At 41.9% G+C, this 23,730-nt stretch overlaps 1 protein-coding gene across 1 annotated transcript in view; it reads left to right on the top strand.

Annotated features, from left to right (window-relative positions):
• Window positions 1-23,730, top strand: part of PDSS1 (decaprenyl diphosphate synthase subunit 1) — a 1,043,091-nt gene that overhangs the window by 846,714 nt on the left and 172,647 nt on the right. The window contains exon 8 of the mRNA XM_044064551.1: window positions 124-204. Coding sequence (XP_043920486.1) covers window positions 124-204 — 81 coding nt within the window. The remainder of the gene's footprint in view (window positions 1-123; window positions 205-23,730) is intronic.

Raw genomic sequence — 23,730 nt, 5'->3', positions numbered from 1 at the left:
GCAGTCTTTGTGATTTGCCTTACAGAGTATATATTTAAATCTGCTGTGTAGTTTTCTGTAGATTTAAGATAAGTATGTAAAACTGTGTACTATATTTGTTTTTTTTTCTTTTAACATTTTAAGGTCTCAGTGCTTGGAAATTCAGATCCTGAGGTTCATGAAATTGCATACCAGTATGGCAAAAATATTGGAATAGCCTTTCAGGTTTGAATATCTTAACTTTATTTTGTGGAGTATGTTGTGCAAATGTTGTGGAATGATTTGTGCTTGCTGAGAGCATTCACTTTATTGAACTACTGTTAAGGTCTTGCAGTAACATCTGGAAGCTTGATAGTATGATCCTGTGCTACTTTCTGTATGCATTAGGCAGTCAGAACACCTTTCAGACCTCTGCAGCTGAAATGTTGGCTTACAGATTCCACAGATGTAGCCTCTTTGATCCTTTCAGGATATTGCTGATGTCACTTGCCAGAAGCCATATCTTTGCACTTCTGTGGTACAGATGTGACTGTTCATTTCATTGTGGATTGCATTAATTTTGGAAAACTTTCTTGTATGCGTTTCTCATATCCTTACTAAGTACTCCCATTGTTTATTAATAACTGTGAAAGTAATAAATGCCTTAGTAAGGAGTATAACAAGACAACTTTGTGCTGAAAGTTTGGATAAACAAAATGGTAAAAGATCCATTCTGGAGACTGATGGGGATCCTTTTACAAGTAGTTGTTGATCCTGTTCATTTTAAACAGGAAAATAGCAGTATGATGTATTACTGTTTCACATAATTTCTCACTAAATGCCGACTGAAATGTTGAGGATTGTGTTACATGTTTATGTAACTGGTCCATAGTAGTGAGATGGCAGTCTTGCCATTTTATGAATGTGTTTATGGGAAAGTTGATGGTAGATTTTGGATTCTGATGGTGTTTTGTATAGTAAAATTTGATTTTTTTATGTTATTATTGTGGTAAAATAACCTGTTTGCTAGATGTGACAGTTTATAAGATGAAATTGTGTTTCCATTATTTTGCACTTTTTTTGCCTTATCTCTGTACTGCTATTTTTCCATTGTTTTACACTTTTTGGCCTTATCTCCACCTGTGACTTCTGTCTTCTTTTGTTCCCTTGACAAAGCCTATTTGTTCCCCAGGTGCTGCATTATTCAGCCATTTTCCCTCAGTAGGCAAGTCCTCCCTCATCAGGGGCAAAGTCCATTTTTAGTACTTTTAAATATGCCACACCATTTAAAGGAGAATGCTGTTAACTTTGATGGGAAAGAACAACTATACTAGAAATATTGTGCTTGCAGTGATAGCATTCATATAGTACAGTTCTTCAGCTGTGACCCTCATATAGTTGCTAGCACTGTAACAACCCATGCAGTTGGAACACTGCCATCCATTTTCCTCCAGATGGTGCCCCAGCTGTGGCTAAAACGTACTGTGTGAGAAGGGAGTGTTGGTATGGATGCTTGATCCATCTCTCTCCCAGCTGAATTTAGCTCCAAAGTTGGGTGGCAGGATTCATTTGTAAAACCGGCACTGGCAGCTGCCAAAAAACTTAGGAATGATTTTGGATACTAGTCCTTATGGAGAGTAGTAACAACTGTACAAAATACTATATCCATAAAGTAGCAGAAAATACCCCAAGATCTAGCTCAGCATGGAAATGGAGAAATATCTTACCAGTAGGGATGTCTGCAAGAAGGGGTTCATATGTATGTACTAGGATAATAACCATTAGGGAAGTTTTAAGCTCGACTATGGAGCTCAAATCTCTAACAAATTCTGATACCCTTGTTAAGTGTAAGCAGGGGCTTGGAAGATGAAACATTAACAAGCAGGGAGGGGTCTGAGAGATGAATCATTTACAAGACTGCCTGTACTCATTAGTGACACAGCTGCCAAATCAGGGGTGATTTTCCAGTTCCCCATCCAGTTGTTCAAGGTACACTTGAATGGGGTAGGGACGAAATTTGCTTTACATGGATGGGGACCCTGTTCCAGAGAAGAGGTAATCTGTGGATTACATACCTGTCTCCCCAGCAGGTCCTGTTTATATCACAGGCAAGGTTTACATCTTTAGAATAGGTAATTCTGGTGCTGTTTGTTATGCAGATATGCAGGGAGTCTGTCAGAGTGGGGTTCAGCAGTGCTTTGTATGCCAGGCATAGTGCTCCCCTCAATAAGCCTGTAGGACATAGAATATAGGTATATGGGTCTGAGGTGGTCTGCATAGGACATGTTGTTTATGCACTGTATTCTTTTAGTGGACATTTCAGTTGTTTGATATGCCTGGTTCGGTACATACCAAGGGGGGGGGGGGGGTTGTACTTAGTGATATGTTCAATGAATGTCGATTTACAGTGGAACAATAACCTCATTGGACCTAGATGCCATACCTTTGTTTAGTAGTGGAACAACATAGAATAATTTCCTCACTACTGTAGACACATGATGGTCAAAGGCTAATTTACTGCCAATGTAGTTGCTCATGTCCCTGACTACTGGGTTGACTCTTAGGGGTGTTTTGTCAATATGATTGTTACCAGAGGTGACTAGCTTCCTGAAGGATACTAATATGCTTTTTTTTCATTTAGTTTTAGTTCATGGTTTTTAACACCTGTTATTTGTCTGTCAGCCCTTCTCGGAGAATATTAGTGTCAGTGGGGGATTCTATGACTGCTCCTAATTTGCAGTTATCTGCAAATGTGGTCAGCCAGGGCCCTTGATGTTGGCTTTGACTTCAGGGAGGTAGACTTCAAAAACTGAACAGCCCCAAGATCAATCCCTGAGAGATTCCACCAGTGACTGGCCCTATTTGTAGAGGTGGACTCCCCAGTTCTTACTTCTTGGGTTCTGTCTGTGAGTCAGCTGGTTATCCTCCAGGTGACATAGGATTGTAGGAGGTTACTAGGCTAATGGCCGTGGGACCCTTACAAGCCTAGCCAACAGTTTATCCCCAAAAAGAAACTTCAGTCAGCACCTGTTTCCCCTGTCAATGAGGGACACAGGTGGAACCCATGGGACAAATTTATGGTTTCCCATCCACTCATGAAGGTTGCACTTGAGGGTCAGCGAGGTACTCTGTTTGACGTGTATGGGAAGTCTGTTCCAGAGATAGGGCAGCATGTGGGAGACAAACCTATCTCTCCAGCAGGTTTTGTTGATGTCGCACATTAGATTCAGGCTTTTCGAGCGGATAACGTGTGATGAGTTAGACTTATGGATATGGAGCATCTCTAGTAGGACAGGGCCTGAGATTGCCTTGTAGGCGAGACACAGATTGCCTCTGAGCAACCTGTACAATACCGAGTGATAGTGATTTGAGCTTGTTCGCATAGAGGCCATGGATTCTCATGTGAGGTATTTCTGTGGCATTTCCAGTTGGTGCAAATGTTTGGAGAGGTAGATATCAAATGAGGCGTTATACTCAATTATTGGTCTAATGAGGGAGGAGTATCGAGAGGTAATAACCTCCTTTTTTCTGGATGCAATCCCTTATAAGAAGAACCAAGTAAAGGGCTTTTCTGACCACTGCCCGGTACATGATGGTCATGTGAGATTATCAACCTGAGTACCCAGGTCTGTCACCACAGGTTGTATGTTTAGGTGTTGCCGTTGATGTGGTATTCAGTAGGGCCCGTGTTTTTGCCGAATGGTATGATGATACATTTTTTTGTGTTTAGCTTGAGGCCATGACTTTGGCACCAGTCATTAGTTGCTGTGAGACCTTCTTGCAGTATGTTAACATAATTTGGGGAGTCAGTGACAGCACCGAACTTACAGTCATCTGCAAACTTGGTCAGCCACAGGCCTTTTGTCTTTGTCTGGACCTCTGAGAAGTAGATGCCAAACAGTAGGGGTTCTAGGACAGATCCCTGGGGAATTCCACTAGTGACAGGTCTGCTGTTGGTGATGAAGCTGCCTATTTTGACCTTGAGGGTCCTGTTGGTGAGCCATTTTGCCACCTACCTGATGAGATAGGGATTTACACCAAGTTGTGTTACCTTTTTGATTATGCCCGAGTGGGGGATTGTGCCTCATGGCTTTACAGATCAGACTTGTCAAGCTAATGGGGTGATAGTTTCCTGGGTCAGTAATGGCACCACCTTTGTGCAAGGGGATGACAATGGCATTTCTCCACTCTTCTGGGATGAAGCCTGTACTTAGGCTGTGGTTGAATAGAGTGCTCAATGATGAAGCCAGTTCTTGCTGGAGATGGTGCAGAATACAGCCTGGGATACTATCGGGTGTCATGGAAGCTGTGCTCTTTTCCTTAGGTAAAGCCTTTAACACCTGATCAACAGAGATGTGAAACACGTATTGGGGATGTCGAAAGGGCCTTTGGGGGGGAACGGGGGGTGAAGTTTGCACTGAACTTATCTGCTAGCAGATTGGCTATGTCAACAGTATCAGTGTAGGTGATATTGTTAAGTACTAATCCAGAATAAACATGGGTTTTGCCATGAAGGTTCCTGATGTAACTGAAGAAGGCTTTGTGGTTTCTCTTTGTTTCGCAAATTCATAACTGGCTTAAGAGGTTTTCACTCGTGATCTAATTTGCTTGTTGAGGCTAAGGAGGGAGTTTTTCCAATTTGGAATTTGTTAATTTTTGCCTTTGGACAACAGTTTCTTCCTTTTGTTGTAAAGCCTGTTGATAGAGGATGTCCACCAAACAGGTTTGTGTTTCCTTGAGAAGCAGGTTTTAGTTCTGTTGGGTACGAGTGAGTCCATGCAGTTGTACGGGTGCTTGTGTACTGCATTGGCATACTGTTCAGCATAGTTGTCTGCATCCCCTGAGGGGGGTGATGATGTGAAGCTACAGATACCCTCCCTTAGGAAGTTGTAGTCAGCTTTTGAGAAGTTTTTTAGCTTGATTACAGCTGGGGGCAGTTTGATTGGGATAGAAACTTCGAATGAGACAGTCCAATGATCTGATCTCACCAGGAAATAACTTACTATGGGAGTGGTGCAGCGATTGCCCATATTGGTGAGAACTAAGTCCAGAATGTTATCTCCGATTGTGGGGGATGAGACAAGCTGGTCTAGTGCATTAGAATTGATGAAGTCAAGGAATCATTGAGTGAGTGCATTAGTGCAGGAATACTTCACCCAATCTATGGTGGGGTAGTTGAAGTCACCAAGGATCAGGGTGTTAGGGGGTCCCTTGATGGAGTCGAGTAGGTCCAGGTAAGAGGAGTGGGTACCCTGAGTCATGGAGCGGCGGGGTTTATAGTTGGATATAACTTGGATGGGTGTCTTACCAACTGTCAGTTACTCCTGTAGTAGTTCCAGTGCATCATGCTGGCAAATCAGTCTGGAGGTGTGCCTGTCCTTCATGAAGATAGAGACTCCACTACCCATAGTCTTCCCAACTTCCTTTTGGGGTTGGAGTATGTGGAATGAGGTATAGTCTAGTAAGGCAGGGCTGCTGTTCACAGCTCTGAACCAAGTTTCTGTGACTGCAAAGACATCAGCATCTTCCAGTGCAAGGAGAGCCTCCAGTGAGTGCATTTTCAGGTGAAGGCTCCTAGCGTTAAGCAGCATGACCTTCAATTTGCTTTTTGACAGATCTTTTAAGTTGGAAGATTTGTCTTTGGGACATTGCCTAAAATTGGCCAGGATCCGGAATCCCAGTGGTGACAGGTGGAGGCCATCTCTGGCAAAGCATTGAGGCCTGTCATCCCAGGTAGACAAATACTAGATTCCCTTGGAATGACACCAGAAACTAAGCCAAATGTTGAAGTCAATTATTTTCTGTTGATATTGTGGTAACATTCTTGTTGAAGGTAGGCTGCTGTTTTAGGGCTAGGGTCATACTTACCTGGGACACACACTGTGAGAGCTCAATCAAGTCCAGGGAGGTGCGTCTCAGTCATTCACACCAACATGGACACTGACAGAGTCATACTTGTACTTGGGGAGAGACTTAAGTGCGTGCGTGATGTGGAGGTTTCTTAAACCAGACAGCTGACCGTGACCACCTCTTTGTTGAGCCTGATGAGGGGGACATCGGTGTGTGTCACAATTGAGTCGCCAATGACTAGTATGTTTGATTTATTGTTATGCCTTGTGGACTGTGATGGTTTATTGTTTTGCCTTATGGGCTGTGTTTGTGAGACACTGGTTTGTTGTCTGCTGTATGTGATGTGTTTTGTGTTGTGTGTGGAATGTTTGTGAGTGTGTTTTGGAGGTCTGTGCTGTTTAGGTAAGTTTTTATTGAGGACCTCTACATAGGTGGGTGTGTGTCGTGCTTGGCTATGTGATGCGAGTGGTGTGGTGTTTATGCTGGCAGTCTCCTCTTTGTCAGGAATACTGACTGTGGCGTGAGAGAGCATGGATTCCAGGTTACTGATGTTCATGCATTTCTTGCAATTAGAAGAATCATGTGCTAGGAGAAGAGAGTTGTCAGTAAACATGAGGCAGTTGCTACACTGTATCAGTATGCCCATGTCGACCAGGCTGGCAGGAGAAACTGATGGGAATTTTCCAGACATAGTGTACCAAATAATTGGGCGGACTTATGGAGAGAGGATTTTGATTAGGGTTTGTCCACAAGAGTGTAGACCACAAAAACCTTCTTAAAAGTAACTGGCCTGAAGCACAAGTGCTAAAACAAAAACTAAGATGCTTAATAGATAAATGTAATCGGGCTGCTAACAAGCAGTAATAAATCCAGCAGAATAAAAACACTTGAAGACTTAAGAGCACACAGCAAAAATAAGGTGATAAAGTAGGAAAAACACAGTTATAATAAAAGAAGCTGAATAAAATGTACATTTTTATTTGCTCGTTTTTGTTAAGTGGGATGGGAAGAAACAGAAGATAATTCAAGATTAAGGGGGTTGGTCTTCCCAAATGCTGTGTCTGTACTCAGTAGACTGGGTTGATGAGATGGGACAGGAAGGAGTGTCCAAAATCAAAGAAGCAAGGGGGTAGTCCTTCCCAAATGATCTCACTGTACTCAGTTGAGTGAGCAAATGAGATGGGAATGGGAGGAGTAACCAAAATCAGTTTTACAGCAGGGGCGGGCAATTCCAAAGCTACCATGTTTAAGAGTACAGCAACACTTTGTGAGAAGGTGGGAAAAACAAAGCAGACAGAACAGGCCAGCAATAAACAATGAAGCAAATTTGTAAATGCAGTACAGTGTAAATCGAGTGCAAAAAAGTGTACTTTTCAGTTTGGTATATCAGATGGTTATAGAGTCCAACACAGCCAGGTAGTTAGCTGTACTATTTCAGCTATGTACAATTTCACAGAATGTAAGTCTTTGTACTAGAAGTACAACACAGAAAATAATCTTCAGGCAATCAGATAAACACAGAGTTGTTGGCCAGTAGCTAACACCTTAGATGGGCTTACATTACAGACAGCAAAACAACACCCACCTGACACTAGGTATTGAACTACCCTGAGAAACAAATAGAACAGACGGAAGTGGCCAGTAATAAACAATGAATCAAATATATAAATGCAGTACAGTGTAAATCAAGTGCAAAAAAGTGTACTTAGCAGATGTTCTTCGTGTTTAACTGTTGCAGTCATTACATTTGGGTAATCTGCTGGCAGGTTGCCCTCAGTCGGCCTGAATTCCAAAGTCTTGGGTCCTGCGTCGGTTGCTGTCTGCTCTTCCATGACGGCAGGTCGTCAGGGGTATAAAACATGCAGCCGACGCCATTTTCTTTAGTCTTTCTTGTTGCGCGGTGCCAGAAGCAGAAGCATTTCGCAAGTGCCGGTTGGCCGACTACTGAAATATTCGCGTTTGAGTTTCAGAACCGAAGTCTTCACTAAAGCTAAATACCCCATTGTGGAAACTTTTTTCTTGCTCCATACCGATGTCAGAAAAAGTTAATAATTGTATTACTTGTGGGAAGCAAATACCGCATAAGGATTTCCATTTATACTGTATTCCTTGCCTAGGCCCTGATCACAACGTGCTTGGCTGTCGGTTTTGTGCCAGATTTAACCAACACACTATAAAGCGTCGGTATATTTTTGCCTCAAAGTATTTTGGAAACCGATTTAACTACCCAGAAATGTCATCGGATAGCAATTCGACTACCGGAGTACATAAAAAACGCAAAGAAAAGGACAGAGAAAGACAGTCGAGATCCAAAACCGACGACAAAGCTTCTCCTAAGTCAGTCGCTGGTTTGCCGGTACTCAGTGAGGCACTTTTGCAGCCCCTGATACCTGCTACTTTCGAGTCGCAGGCCTCTACCGACACCCAGGTGGAATCCGGCATGCCGCAAGATATTGGACCGACGTATGTATCTCCCTCGGATGGGTCCGGAGCTGCCGAGCAGGCACCGGCTTCTGAGGGTGTATTCAGACCTCAACATTTGTATATCAAACCGACAGCTGCAAAAATAAAGACAAAAGCAACTTCTAAAACTAAAAAAACGAAGCATGAGCCACGTGCACAGGCCTCTATGCCTAAAAAACAGATGATCAAAATGGCTGAAGACCTTATTACCTTGATCAAGGGTACCCATCCCCCTCCAGATAAGAGGCCTAGGCAAGACACTGATTATAAATCTTCAGATCAGGTTTCTATTTCTTCTGATTCCTCTTCTGATCTGGAATTATCTATACCTCCCTATGAGGATTCAGATGCAGAGGAGTCTATACCATCTGCATCACCTCCTGAGGATTATTCATTTGGAGAAACCTTGCATACTTCGAGGGAGCATTTTCACTGGGAGAGTCAAGATTTCTCAATCAAAAAAGAGGCTCAGGGATTTCCTTCTCCCTCAGCACAGGCCTTTAGCCATACCCCCTGTTTTAGACATTGTGGATGATGTGTTTTCAGAGTCAAGCTTGACCCCTGACTTTCTACCTCCGGCTCCCAGCAAGCCTGACAGATACTACAGGGTCCCTGACTCACATACATTCGTATTTAGAAACCCTGCTGCTGATCCTGAAACTATTTCACAGGGTCCAAAGGGAGTTAAGGCCTCAACAGCAAAAAACCCTACCCCCTCTGACAGAGATTCAAGAGCACTGGATAGATGGGGGAAAAAAGGTTTATACATCTGCTACTTTGGCAATAAGGGCCTTAAACTGTCAATTTCATATGCTCAAGTATCAACAACATGTTATGGGATTGCTAAAACAGAAAATGATGTTGGTTTTCAGAATGTGCAGAAAATAAAGAAATGCAGGAATTATTGCATTTAGCTGAACAGGTTGGAAAGCATACTTTGCAATGTGGTTTTGATTCCTTACAGGCCTCCTGCAGGGCCACAGTTACTGGATCTGTGATTAGGAGGCATGCCTGTCTAAAGGAACAGAATTTGCCTGATCCATGTTAAAACTAAATTGTTAGATGCAAGTTTACAACATGATACTCTGTTTGGAATTAAGGCAGAAGAGGTTTTAAAGAAAATGGAAGACAAAGCAAAGTCTATGCAAACTGTAAAAGACTTCTTACAAGTGCAACCACCAAGATTCAGTAGACACTGGCCTACAAAAATTCTGTCCTTTCGTGTGTCAGACAGAGCTCAAAGGGGCAAATCCAGACACCCTAAGGGTTCCAGATACCAGGTGCGAGATTCATACAGGTCAAAGCAATGGGGCCCTTCTACCTCCAAATCTGGAGGAGATAAAGCACAAACATACAGAAAACAGTCCCAATGACTTCCCTCTACCTACACCAAGCACTTATCTTTTGGCAGCATGCTTGGGGGAAAATTATCACTTTTTGCTCAAAACTGGCATTTAATAACCCAGGACAAGTGGGTGCTAAACATAGTATCACAGGGATACAGATTCCATTTCCATACTCTGCCAGTGGCAAGCGGTTGGCCAGATATGCCAAAAAATCAATGGGCAGAGGCACAGAAACAGGTTACGTCCCTCAAGGACAAGGTTTTTACTCGACTGTTCTTGGTACCCAGAAAGGACAAGGCCTGGCGGCCAGTACTGGATTTGAACACATACCTGGACATTCCAAAATTCAAAATGCTGACTTTGCAGCAGCTTCTGCCCATGCTGAGCAAGAATGCTTGGCTGGTGGCATTAGACCTAAAAGAGGCATACCTGCATGTCCCAATAAGACAATCGTGCAGAAGATACCTCAGATTCAAGGCTGGATTAATGCATTACCAATTCTCTGCACTGCCCTTTGGCTTATCTACTGCACCCAGGGTCTTTACAAAATGCCTGGCACCAGTAATTGCATTTTGTAGACAAAGAAGTATTCAAATATATCTTTACTTGGACGACTGGCTCATTCAAGCAGAGAACAAGGACATTCTTCTTCAACTCCTGGCATTTGTGAAAAGGCTTCTAACATGCCTAGGGTACACAATAAACAAAAATAAATCACAACGGGTACCCTCTCAAAAGATAACATTCCTGGGTGCAAGCTTGAATACAACTGCCCAGATGGCTTACCTCATGCCAGACAAGCAAAGGCAACTGACTACTTACTTCAAACTGATGGCAACAAAAACCCAGTTATCTGCAAGAGAAATACTGCAGGCTTTGGGCTTCATGGCATCCTGCATCCTACTGATTCCATATGCAAGACTGCATATGAGGAAACATGCAATGGTACCTAAAAAGTTTATGGAGTCAACATTGTCACAGTCTAGAAACAATGATTCCTCACATTCCCTGCCTACAACAGGAGTTTCTATGGTGGGCAAAGGCATGTCACCAAAACATGGGACTGACCTTCACTTTACCCCCTGTCAGTCAAACCTTAACAACAGACGCATCAGATTATGCCTGGGGGAGCCCCACATGTCGGGAAGATGCATTCAGGGTATATGGACCCCAAAACAAATGCATCTACATATCAACCAGAAAGAGATGCTGGCTGTTCAAAATGCCCTAACAGCCTTCAAGGACTTACTTCATCCATTACAATTACTGATAAAGACAGACAACACCACGGTCATGTAGTATATAAACAAGCAGGGGGGCACACACTCATACCCGCTTTGCAGATTAGCCATGACACTGTAGGACACAGCTTTGACTTTCCAAATACATCTTCAAGCTCAATTCCTGCCAGGAAAGCAAAATACTCTGGCAGACGATTTAAGCAGAAACCTTATGGATCCTAGATCCACAAGTCTTCAGCATGATAACAAAGAAATGGGGGAGCCCAGACATAGATCTATTTGCCTCTCCTCAAAATTACCAATTGAAAAGCATGGAAAGTGGACGCCCTATTCTTCAGTTGGAAAAATCTATCAGTTTATGCCTTTCCTCCTCTGCCTCTTCTTCCCAAGGTCCTCCTAAAAGTCAGACAAGAGAAACCAAAGATGATACTAATTGCCCCAGACTGGCCCCGCCAATACTTGTACCCAATCCTAAGGAACTTGTCTCAATACCCTGCTTGGACCTTACCTCAAAGACCTCAACTACTGTCCCAGCAAAACAATCAGATCCTGCACAATCAACTCCAGACACTGAACCTGGCAGCATGGCTGATCATGTAGTTATACAAGCAACACCTCTCAGTAAAGCTGTGATGGATGTCATTTTGGAAGCCAGAAGGCCTAGTACTAGAAAATCCTATGCTGATAAATGGAAGAGATTCTGTGCTTGGAATCAAGCACAAGGAAACTGATACAGCAGAACCAAATATTACTCAGATATTACAATATTTAACTGAGATGCTTGACAAGGGCCTATCTTTTTCATCAATTAAAATTCATGCCTCTGCCATTTTGGCTCATTACAATACAGAGCCACCAATCTTTTCTCATCCTTTACTAAAGCAGTATCTTAGAGGAGCCACAAATTTTAAGGCCTCTTAGAAAATCACCAATACCTGCATGGGACCTCAATTATGTGTTGGAAAAGCTCACCCTGCCTCCATTTGAACCAGCTGCATCTGCTAATATAAAGTTCTTATCATGGAAAACAGCTCTGCTACCAACAAGTACTTCAGCAAGAAGAGTTTCAGAGCTACAGGCCCTCATGGCTGTAGAGCCCTTTATCATATTTTACCCAGACAGGGTGTCTCTGAGGACAAATCCTACATTTATGCCTAAGGTGGTTTCCAGTGTGGCTCTTAACCAGACCATTCATCTGCCAACCTTTTATCCAAATCCGCAGAACAAGGGGGAAAGAATTCTGCATTCCTTGGACGTGCACAGACAGCAAAGATTCTACTTGAGCAGGACTAAAGCTCTTAGAAAAACTGAGCAATTACTAATGGCATATGCTGCAGGATCAGAAGGAAAGGCTATTTCAAAGTGGATAAGCCACTGCATTCATTTCTGCTACTTACACCATGGTAAACCTGTGCCCAAGGGCATTAGGTCTCATTCCACCAGAGCTGCAGCTACTTCAGCAGCCTTTCTCAGAGGAGTACCAACCAAAGACATTCTAGAGGCTGCTACTTGGGAGTTCTGTTCACACCTTTACAAAACATTATCATTTGCCTCTCTACTCCAAGTCCAGGGCAGGCTTTGCCACTGCAGTTCTGCAGGGCTTTATAGCCACACCTAATGCTGTTTAGCTCCAGCCACCCAACCATAGCTTTGGGATTCTACCCAAATGTAATGACTGCAACAGTGAAACACAAAGAACATAGTACAGTTGTGTACACTTACCATAAATGTAGATGTTTGAGTGTATTCACTGTCGTAGTCCAGGTTACCCTCCCGCCATCCCCCTTTCATTCTAGAGTTTATCTTTCCTTCTCTTTCTTCTACAACATATGTGCTGTATTTGCTTGTAGGTGAAGGTAAAGTTTATATTGATGCATGTATTTATATATACATAATTTTGCTACCTTTTTGGGGACACTTGACATCTGGGGCAAGGAAAACTAAAGAAAATGGCGTTGGCTGCATGTTTCATACCCCTGATGACCTGACGTCATGGAAGAGGAGACAGCAACCGACGCAGGACCCAAGATTTTGGAATTCAGGCCGACTGAGGGCAGCCTGCCAGCAGATTACCCAAATGTAATGACTGCAACAGTAAATACACTCAAACATCTACATTTATGGTAAGTGTACCCAACTGTACTTTTGGTATATATCTATCCTCTTGAGTTTGTCAACAATGCTCAAGTGGGGTATTGTGTTGTATGCTTTGGCCAGGTCAAGGTAGGCTTTGCAAACCATTTTGCCCTTGCTCATTGATTTGGTGATCTTCTCAAAGTAATCCACCAGGTTGAGTAGGCATGATCTGCCCTTAATGAAACCAAAATGAGTTTGGACCAATGTCTGGAGCTTTCTTGTGTCATTATTGATCGTTTACATGATAAATCTATCCAAAACTTTGAGTAAAAGACTAGTGAGACATATGTGCCTGTGGTTTCCATGGTTTCTAAATGGCCTGCATTTGTGCAAAGGGATGGTGGTAGTTCTCAGTTCATGAAGCACAAAGCCTTTTTGGAGGCTACGGTTGAATAGTGATTCCAGAGGGTTTGAAAGGTCATGCTTATGCTATTTAGAAAGCAGTTTGGGTTACAAACTCAGGACTGCAGCACCCCCTTATGCTGCACTGCAGTGTCAGCATTGCATCTACCTGGTGGGGTGTAGAAAATAGGCAAGAGGGAGCTGAAAATTTCGGGAGCAAATTAGCAAAGGAACCAATGTATTGGGAGCAAGTAACTCTGGAGGAAGAGGTTATAGAGTGGGGTAAGGTTAAGCAGAAGTTTGGACTGTTGGTTAGAGATTGCCTTCCCTATCAGGGTATAGGTAAATGAGGGATAGGGGAGTGGTTAGTGAAAGTCCAGCTCTGGTAGAAACTTTAGTCTAGAATAGAATATGTTAAAAAGTTATAATAAGAAGGGCATATAAAATATTGCATGATAATTTATTTGTATTTATTTGTCTATCTGTGTATCTATTATCTTTGTTTACCAGCAGTGTAGGGTCATAGAAAAATCTCCACATTTAACAGTAGTTTTGACGTATGCATAAAGTATAATTACATGATATTAGAATAAATACAAAATATATGAGCATACATTCATGAGAGAAAAAAAAAAACTTTACAATAGCTTACATAAATATCATTTAGAAAGAGAGCATGTGCATAGCTTGTATAGGTATGTACAGTGTTTGAACATTCATTAGACATAGTCACAGTCTTCCATATAGCAAAGAAAGATATAAAGTTGCAAAGGATACTGTAATATTACCTGCAAGTTCTAGCATTAAAATAATGAAAATAAGAGGCAGCTTAAATATGGAAATATTACAAAGGGGGGAAGTATGGTTGATAATGAAAATATAGTATATGTTAGTAGTAGAGCAGCCATGAAAGTTCATTACATTTAAGATTGAGAAGCATAGTAACTAAGAAAGGGGGAATGATTGAGGCTACTTGGAATGTTATAAGGATTATTACTTTTGGATGTATGAGAAGAGAGAGAGAGTGATGAAACTGTGACACGGGGAGGACAGTGAGATAGTGGTTGATCTAATTAGAGAAAAGAAGAGACTGAGTCTTGTTTCATAGAGCCTGTGATTGATAATTTATGCAAGCAAAGTTACTCTTTCTGGCCTGATGGTGAAAAAGGGTGAAGTCGAAAAAACAAATATTCAGAGAAAAGGTAGAAGGTGTGGCCAAAAAAAAATATTCTAGTTGGAAGTTGAGTAGTAGTAACTGTAAAAATAAATCGGAGGAAGTTAGAAGAAGTGGAGGAAAGAGAATTGAAAGATAAAATTGCAAAGGAACAACATAAAAAATATATGAGCTCTCAACTATGCAACAAAGTTCAAAAGGGTTAGGATTTTTGCATGAGTTGTTTGCATAGGTATTTTTTTATAACACAAGTGCAGTTAACATGATTTTTCCTTATGTAAATAGTAAATGCTGGAGATGTGATGGGAAAGAAGGAAAACCGAGAATATGTCTTTTTGAATGCAACAAGTTTGTGGCTTTTAAAAAATTCCTACAAAGTGCTTTCAAAGAAATGTTGGGGAAACAAACAGTAGTAACTAATGATTAAATGATTCTTTTGAGCTGGAATATAAGCTCTGAATTGCCTAGACGTAGTAAGGCCTTACTAAGTTTAATGCCATTGGCAGCTAAAAAAAAAACATTTACTAGAAAATGGAAATCAAACCATAAGCCATCCTTAATGGAAGATTTGAATGTTGCAGAGGATGCAAAATAACCGGAGGTGGAATTTTTACAGAAGTGGCTAGCCACATGGTAGTATGAAACTTGGCTCCAGATAATTGCCACTGTTGGAAGTGACCCCCTGTGCAAAAATGGGAAAAAGGGGTTTCGGATGGATGGAATGAGCACATTTTATAGAAATAAATGGAATCTGTGGAAACATTGTCCAGTAGAAAAGTGATATTTAAGGAAAGACAGAAAATCTGTATACTGCGCAACAATAATGAACACTGTCATCATGGTTTGTTTTCTTTTGTGTTAATGTATATGAACTTGTGCTGCAACTTAAGATATGTTGATTTAATAAAGCTCTTAAAAATATATGATTTGTTGCTGGAATGCCAGTCCAGTGGTGCAGAAGCAGGGTGCCACTCTGTGCTACTGGTGACCCAAGCTTTAGAACTGATGCATCTGTTTGGATAAGAATGGGATGAAGCAACTGATGCCATGCTTACCTATCTCAAGGGGAGTGTTTTGGGAACCTGAAGCCAGTGCAACCTCTGATTGAGACCAGGAGCCTCACAATCCATCTCAGAGTAAAACAGGGAGTGGCAACGATGTCCTTATATCCTTGCATTATGTTCTCGCATCTAAGGACCATGACTGAATTTTGCATATATGATAGCAACTCCACACAGGATCTGTCATCGCCTGGGACTACCATCAAGGTACCAGAAGGTCAACTTTCTAAACCCCAAGGGGTAATGTTCAGATGGAAGAAGTAATTCATTGTTGGATACATTTTGTAAAGTTAATAAATTGTAGTGACCTACTCAAAGAAGTTGCTTAAGTTTATGTATGGAAGTCAAAAAGCACAAAAGGATTTTGGTTTGTGTTATACACATGATATTGATAACTGTGTACTCTAAAAATGTTTGCAAAACTACTAATATCAGAAGGCTGAAATCTTTGCATGTTGTTACAAAGTAAACCTCATAAAGTTCAGAAATGAGATGCTGTGACTGATTCTTAAATATCTGGTAGCAAGGAAAGAACTCAAAAGTCTGTATTTCATACTTCTAATATGGCTGAACACAGGAGATTGAAAGGAAGGAGTGAACTTAAAAGTTAGAAAGCTCTCAAAATGCTTTAGACTGTGTCAGACCATCACTGGCTACCACAGTGTAGATGAAGTAGCATCCTAGAGAGGTGAAGTGCTTTTCACCATTTATAGTCCATAAAAAGAAAAAAAAAGTCAGGATGACATAACTCTACAGATATTAGGAGAGTCAAGCCAGTTGATAAAGCCTCTGACTTTGCAACTGTACCAAGATCCATTACTTCAAAAACAGTAATGTTAGGCAGATTTAATTCCCAAAACATGCATTTATTATAGTGGAAAGACCTCTGACTTATCTGTCAAGGAACAGGAGGTGGTAGATTCCACATCTAGGCATTTACATGAATCTGTGCCTATTTGCAACTAAGTGCACTGTTTTTATATTTATGCTTGTCTCAAATATCAAATGTAAATGATGTACTGTTTTCTGGAGCTTTTCTACCCGGGCCTCTGCTGAAAATGGGCCACTGGCCCAGTCGGGCTATTTCCCAGTTAAATGTAAGAAATAAATAAAAAAAATAAATAAAATAGTGTTGCACGCACTAATATTTGAACCAATGCATCTGCAGGTACAAAAACTAGATTACCATACGTTCTTGGAGGAGAACTTGTGAATAGTGCAATGGGGGCCACCCTTTTAGTGGTCATTTTCCTGTTCCCACCATCCATGCCACTTCATTGAAGTGTCCAACTACAAGGGTCGACTGTCACCTTTTTGAATCCCTTGCAAGTCACATAGGTATGCATCCACCTTGCAAGGGGCTCAACAGAATAAAAAAGTCTTCATATCCGCTCTTCCTTTGAAGGACAGGATTTCTGCACAAGTTATTAACTCCTCCATGGGTCAGAATACAGACTGTGGTGACTTCAGTCCCAGTCCTCAAACTTACCATTGAGTAGTGCAACATTTGAGGAGGCAGTGAATTTAAAGGAGGAAACATTTTAAATGAAACTATGAATTTCTCTTTGCCAGAAATGTGTATGGCCTTTTGTTGAACAGGGAGAAGCAAATTTAGGCAATTCCACAACTCATAATGTCATTTCAGAATGTCACAGATGTAGCAGTAAATATCGAGGCCCTTAACAGCCCCCTAGAAAGCAAACAACTTTCTAGATCCCTCAGAGGTTGGTAGAACATTTATAACCGTTTAAATCTAGATCCAATAACTGTAACACAGCCTTAACTCATTTAATAGAAACACATCTTTCTAATCCACAAAAAATTCAGGATGCGGCATGTATGCAAGAATAGGTTTGTTTAGTTATTTATTAACCTGTCCATAAGGGAAGTTAATTTCATGAAGCATATGCTCAGTGACAGAGCTCCATACCCGAGAGATTCAGAACACTTGTATGACTGTTTATGACAAAAATAAATAACTTTTTTTTCATTCTTAATAACCATTATATTAACCCATTTACTTGTTGTACTGTTTGATACAGATGCAAGCACAAAATTTAGAAACTAATATACGCGAATGATAAAGTGGGCCTGCATATGATTTAATTTGTCTACATTTCAGCTAATACCACTATAATGTTAGCTTTCAATGCATGCATGTCTCCAATCTCAAGTATTTCACAAAGGAAGTGTTGTTACATGTGTGTGTAAAACACAAAAGACTTTTTTTAGCTGCTCTGCATAATTTATGCTAACCACACTGGAAAGAAAAGACAAGGCTAGAACTGGTGTGTGAAAGTAATCCTCCTTTCCCTTTCCTATTCATCCATTGACAGAGATGTTACACTAAGGTCCCATTTCCTTGAGTCGGTGGTAGCTCAGGTGGATGTAAAAGATTCCATGACACCTATCAAAAAGAGCAGGGGAAGTTCCCTGATGCCCTGGCCAAATTTCCCTTAGCAGTATAAATACCACCTTGGGTCTCCCCTGAAAAGAGGCTACTATAGCTAGATACAGATGTCATAATTGTAGAATTGTGGATACCCATAAACAGCAACCAGCACAATGGCAAAAAAGGACAGTAACAGTGCTAGACCCCTTATAAAAAGTCTTACCAACAACTGAAGAGGAGGTTCATGTATATGCCTTCTTCTCAAGAGCTGTCTTTCTAGCCAGTACATGGCAAGTTTCTGTACTTCCTTAGAAGCTAGAAGCAAAACTGTTACATAACTGGGCTTTTCAACATATTTTAAATAATTGTTCAGTAGCATTGTTAAGACATTCTATCTCTGGGTAAGTTCTAGTCCCACCAAAGTGATGCTAGGCAAGTGGTCACTAAGATCATTAAGAGCCCAGCCAAATAAGTACTGTATCTGAAATTACTATATAAAGCAGTAGTGTTCATTCCCATTTGTGTAGAATGTCTGCACAGGATAACCCAGTGGGAAATTTGACTCAAACTCCATTTACTAAGATTAACTTTGAAAGTGGCTAGAGTACTGCTTTGTTTAACATGCATTGGGGGAGCTTGTTCCTTAGGAGGTGGTTGCATTAGATTGAGTACCAATTCCAGTAACAAGTTTGATTTACTTTCAAAAGATAATAGTGCTTTATGCACCAAATCACCTGTTTTCCGATGTTTCAAAACATGATAGTGCATCGTACACCAGGAAATTGGCCCTGATCGATTTATTAACTGTGTGGCCACATTTGATATGAAAATGTTCATCTGTCTGATCTCATGAGTCCATTTCACGGGAAGTACCTAACTGAACAAGTTTCACTTCTAATTTTCATCTTTCACATTTGGTCTTTCTACTCCTCTGAGACTCTTTATAAACTGCTTGGGTCCAGTACTTATCTTACTTAAGATCTGTTAGTGTTGTCTTCTCTTACCCAGACAGCAGTCTAATTGTAGTAAACTTGACAGAAGCACTTATAATTATCCACTGCTTTGCCATGCTTTAAAACAGAGCATCCTGTGTTAAAACAGTGCAGGGAGTCCAGCTTCTGGAAGCAGCTTTGGATCTAACTCTGTTAGTACAATATCAGAAGAACAGTAGTGTTTGTCCGGTGCATAGCAGGCTTACAGTAAGCAGCAACAAGCAGTATCTCAAGCCTGTGATATTCATGTTATCCATACATTGTCACATTTTGATAGTCTAGACTTCACATGAAGAAAACTGTGAATCCGATGTTCTCTCTTCCATCTGTACTTTAGTGAATGGGTTATCAGATCTATCCCGAATCTGACTCTGGCCACTCTCAGACTTTGGATCCAAGGCTCGGTTTCTTCCTTGCCCATAATTCCCTTCCTAGTAGCAAATTACTTCAAACCTCACTTGCCGCTTGTTTGCTTCAGACACAGTTCTCCAGGCTCAATGTTTTGGACGCAGTTAAGTGTTTTGTTTTTTCTATTTTGATATTTTTCCCTTTGGGGACAGTTTAAACTTCTTCCTTTCTTCTTATCTAGCTTTCCCTAGCCTTGCCATCCTATAGTTAAAAGAAAATGCAATCTTTCTTATGCCTGTTAGGCCCTTTCTTCCTCACTTTGACCTTTAGGTAGTTTTGACAGCTTGTGGTATTATGGTTGTGTTGTCTTTGTTGTTGCTATGTTGTGGCTGTAGTGTTTTATAGTTACTGTTATTCTCTAGGTTCTTGGAAATCTGTCATGGCAGAGAAACCCTTAAGTTTCAAAAAATATGTGGTGTGTGGGGACAAGATACCAAACCAGGATACTCGCACTAAATGTGTTTACTGTCTGAGACTGTTCTAGCTGTTCCAGTTTCACAGCTTGGGCAGTAATAGAATGCACAACAATTTGGTGCTCAACAGGCTTTTCCCTGCCACAGCAGGAGAGGGTCCCCCTTTACAGTCTTCGTTTTCTCCTTCCCCTTCAGTCAGAAAGGTGGTGGATAAGGACACGGGATAAAAGTAATGAGAAGGGTAAAGAGAAAGAACAGCCCAAAGGAAAAGCATAAGGACTCCGGAACACTCAAGTCCCTCCAGCCTGGCATCTGAGCTCCATAAGCCTATGGATCCAGCTATGCCTATGGAGTCATGCACCTTCAGATCCACCGTGCCTCCATTTCATAAGTTCTGGTTCTCTCTGGAGCAGATGAACCCTAGGCATAGGTCATCCTTTCTGAAGGAGAGGTTGTTTTCATAGGATCTCTTGACCCTCTTCAACTGCATCATCTTTAAAGTTGATGCGGTCCTCCAGGACCCTCTTAGAAGCAGATGTGGACAAAATGATGAGGAGGATTCTGAGGACCCAGAATCAGTTTGGGGTTATCCTGGCTATGACCCCTATCAGAGGCCTGGAACTTGTCCCTTTTTCCCTGTGATAGTAGCTCCTTCCCCAGTCTGACCCTTGGGCTTGAGATGTTTGGATCTGAGTGAATCCTGGAGTTTGTCTACATCGGATCTAAAGGTTTGGACCTCATCTACGCCAACAGTGTCTCTTCCATTAGACACTGGCTTCAGAATCTCATGGATTGGCATTTTGAGGTCAGCCCTTGTCAGAACCCTTGGATCCTACTGGGGCAGCTTCAAGGTCTGTTTTGGCTGGCTTTGAGAGAGTCCTCTATCAGTCATGAGAGCAGGTTTTTCTTCCCTTCTTGAATCTACCCTTACTCACCCCCCAAAAAATCCTTCAGGTCCTTGTCCCTCACATTCTGCCTTGTCAGGACAGATAGCCCCATGGAATTGTCAAGGTAGTTCAAATGGTGGGTTCCCGATCAACTTTGGAGTCTTCTCTAGATCATCCCTCTGGAAAGGGTTACCAGAAGTCTTCACGCAAGAGGAGGCACGTATACTCCCCACAGGAGTCTCTGACAGAGGATACTGATTTCAGTGAGGGGTCCCTCAGATCCCCTTGAGGATATCTCCTTCTGTGAGATTCTTGAACTTCGCAGGCAGAAAGGGGTGTGGTCCACTAATGCCCCCTCCCAAGAGGAGTCAGTATTTCTTGAGGCTTTTGAGGCTGGCCCATCTACCTCTTTGCTAGTCCCCCCAGGATGAATTAGTTGACCTGGTTTTGAAGCTGGCATGGAAGGAACTGCACGTAGCTGAATAAAAGTACCCATAGGCCAGACATAGTTTTAGTGTCCCCCAAAGACCGACCTTTTTTGAAGAAAGGGTCCAGTGGGTTGGTTCTTCGGTCATGGCTTTGGAGGGCTCAACTATCAATCCTATTAACATGGAGTCCAGGGAGTTGGACAGGTTTGGTAAGTGGGTTTATGCCTCAGCAGCCTTTGCTGTCAGGACGCTGAATTTTCTAGCTCATATCACATTTTCAGAGGGATTTGACTAAGGAACTATCCAAATCTCTTCCCTGGTCCTTATCTGTGGAGAAAAAGAAAGTTATCAACACGCAGCTGGCCACTTGTCAGTCTCTCTCTAATGTGTCAAGTGTACCTTATCTCAAATGCATCCAGTGGCATGCTGAGGGAAGAAGGCACCTGAATAGCTTCAGACAGCACATCTGGTTGTATCTCTGTGACTTTGGAACACTTCAAAATGTGCTTTATTAATGCTCCCCATGATGGATCCACCTGTTTCTGACCTAAGGTTAAAGAGAAACTGTCCAAAAGTGAACAAGAGGACAGAACCTTAACTGCCATTGGAGTACAGTTTTCTGCCCCCAATGGACCTTCTCAAGAAACCAGAATGCTGGGAAGAAACTGTGGGTCCACAAATCGCAAGGTTTTGCCCCAGACACGTCTGGTAACGAAGAAATAAAAAGCTGCTGATGTTTACTGAAAGTTCTTTTTGGATCCAATGAAAAACTTGGACCTCAGGCTCATTCTGGACCTTAAGCACTTGAATTAATAAGTAAAGCAGATGAAATTCCAGATGGTCATAGTACAGTCCTTCCTACTGTTGTTGAGGAAGGATGATTAGATTTGCTCAGTAGAGCACCAAGATGCATACTACCACATAAAAATGTCCGAAGCTTCAGGAGGTTTCTCCATTTTCAGTTGAGAGCCAGGCACTTCCATTTCAGAGCCCTGCCCTTTGGTTTCACAACCCTCCCCCAGTGTTCACCAAGTTCATGGCAGAGGTTGTAGCTCATCTCAAGCTGCAGGGATTCTGAGTATTCCCATATCTGGATGACTGACTTTTAACCACTCCTTCCAGGAATCTCCTTATTCAAACCAGGGACTTCTTGCTTCATCTTTGCTTACAACTAGAGATAACTGTCTACAGGACCATGTCAAAGCTTCTTCCAGTACAAACAATAGTGTTCATTGGAACATATCGGAATACCAAGTTACAGATAGCTAGACTGCTGGAGTCCAGGAATCTCACTCTTCAGCAACAGGTAGTGGCTGTACTCTCCCATCTATAACCACCAGCAAGGTCCATTCTGCTACTTGGCTCACTGGCAGCTGCCATTACTTTAGTTCCTCTGGCCAGGTTTTATTTCATGGTGTTACAATCAACCTTTGCACTTAAATGGTCAATGAGATATCAGCACATGAATTTTCCGTGTCCTTCACAAAAAAATTCCAAAATGCATCTTCAGTGGTGGCTAGACTCTCCAGTTGTATCTCTGGGTTGTCCTTTTGTTCCTCCTCCTCCCCAAGCCATAGTGACCAGGAATGCCTCTCAGCTAGGGTGGGGAGGCATTATTTGGGGAAAGAATGTCCAGACCATAAAGCCCCCCCCCCTCCCCCCCCAGAGGCCAGTCTTCACACCGGTGTCCTGGAGATGAGCGTAAGAGTTACAAACCTTTCAGGACTTCCTCCCCGGGATGTCATCTCCATCCAGATGGACAACATGTCAGTGGTTTGGTATATCACCAACCAGGGAGGAGCACATTGCTACCCACTGTATTGAGAGGCCATGAAGGTTTGGCAGTGGGCAATGTCTTTCCACTGCTCTCTGATAGCAATGTACATACCAGGGAAGTCCATTATTCTAGCAGACAAGTTGAACAGATCTATATGCCTTCCTCGTGAGTAGTCCCTCAACCTGGAAGTGGCAGAACATATCTTTAGCCGCTAGTGCTGACCATGCTGTAATCTATTTGCTTCCTCCTGAACTTGTGTATACCCAACTCCAAGACTGCTATACCACAGAGAATATTCCTAGAAATGGCATCTCTGATTTAGTATATGTAAGATCATTAGTCTGCTCTTTCTGCCATTCAGCCTCTGTATTTGTCCCAATGTTTCAAATGGCTATCCCTTAGGAATCCTGTTTTTCCTTGGGATATTACCATTCTTCTCTGGATTTTAACAAGACCGCTTTTTGAACCTACAGCTACAGTTGATTTGAAATATCTTTCCTGGAAAACTTTATTTCTAGTGGCAGTCACTTCCACATGAAGAATGATAGAACTTCACACCCTTTCTTATAAAGCTCCTTATTTGGTTGTCTACAAGGATAGAGTGACTTTGAGAACAAATCCATTCTTTCTGAAGTATCACTCAACCAGTGTATCAGTCTTCCTGGTTTTTTTCTCGGTTTTGTCAATAAAAAGGACTACATGCTACATTTCTGGACATGCATCATCAACTGAGGTTCTGTTTACATCGTACTAAGAACATAAAAAAGACTGACTAGTTCTTTCTGTCCTTTACCTGGGCAAAATTGGGAAAAGGAGTGTCCAAACTAACATTTTCACCCTGGCTATCTGAATGTATTTTCAG

This window comes from Protopterus annectens, chromosome 3.part0 (genome assembly GCF_019279795.1).
Source record: "Protopterus annectens isolate FY-2018-M chromosome 3.part0, PAN1.0, whole genome shotgun sequence".
NCBI lineage: Eukaryota > Metazoa > Chordata > Ceratodontiformes > Protopteridae > Protopterus > Protopterus annectens.
The sequence above is the reverse complement of the archived record's forward strand: the minus strand, read 5'-3'. Positions and strand labels throughout refer to the sequence as shown.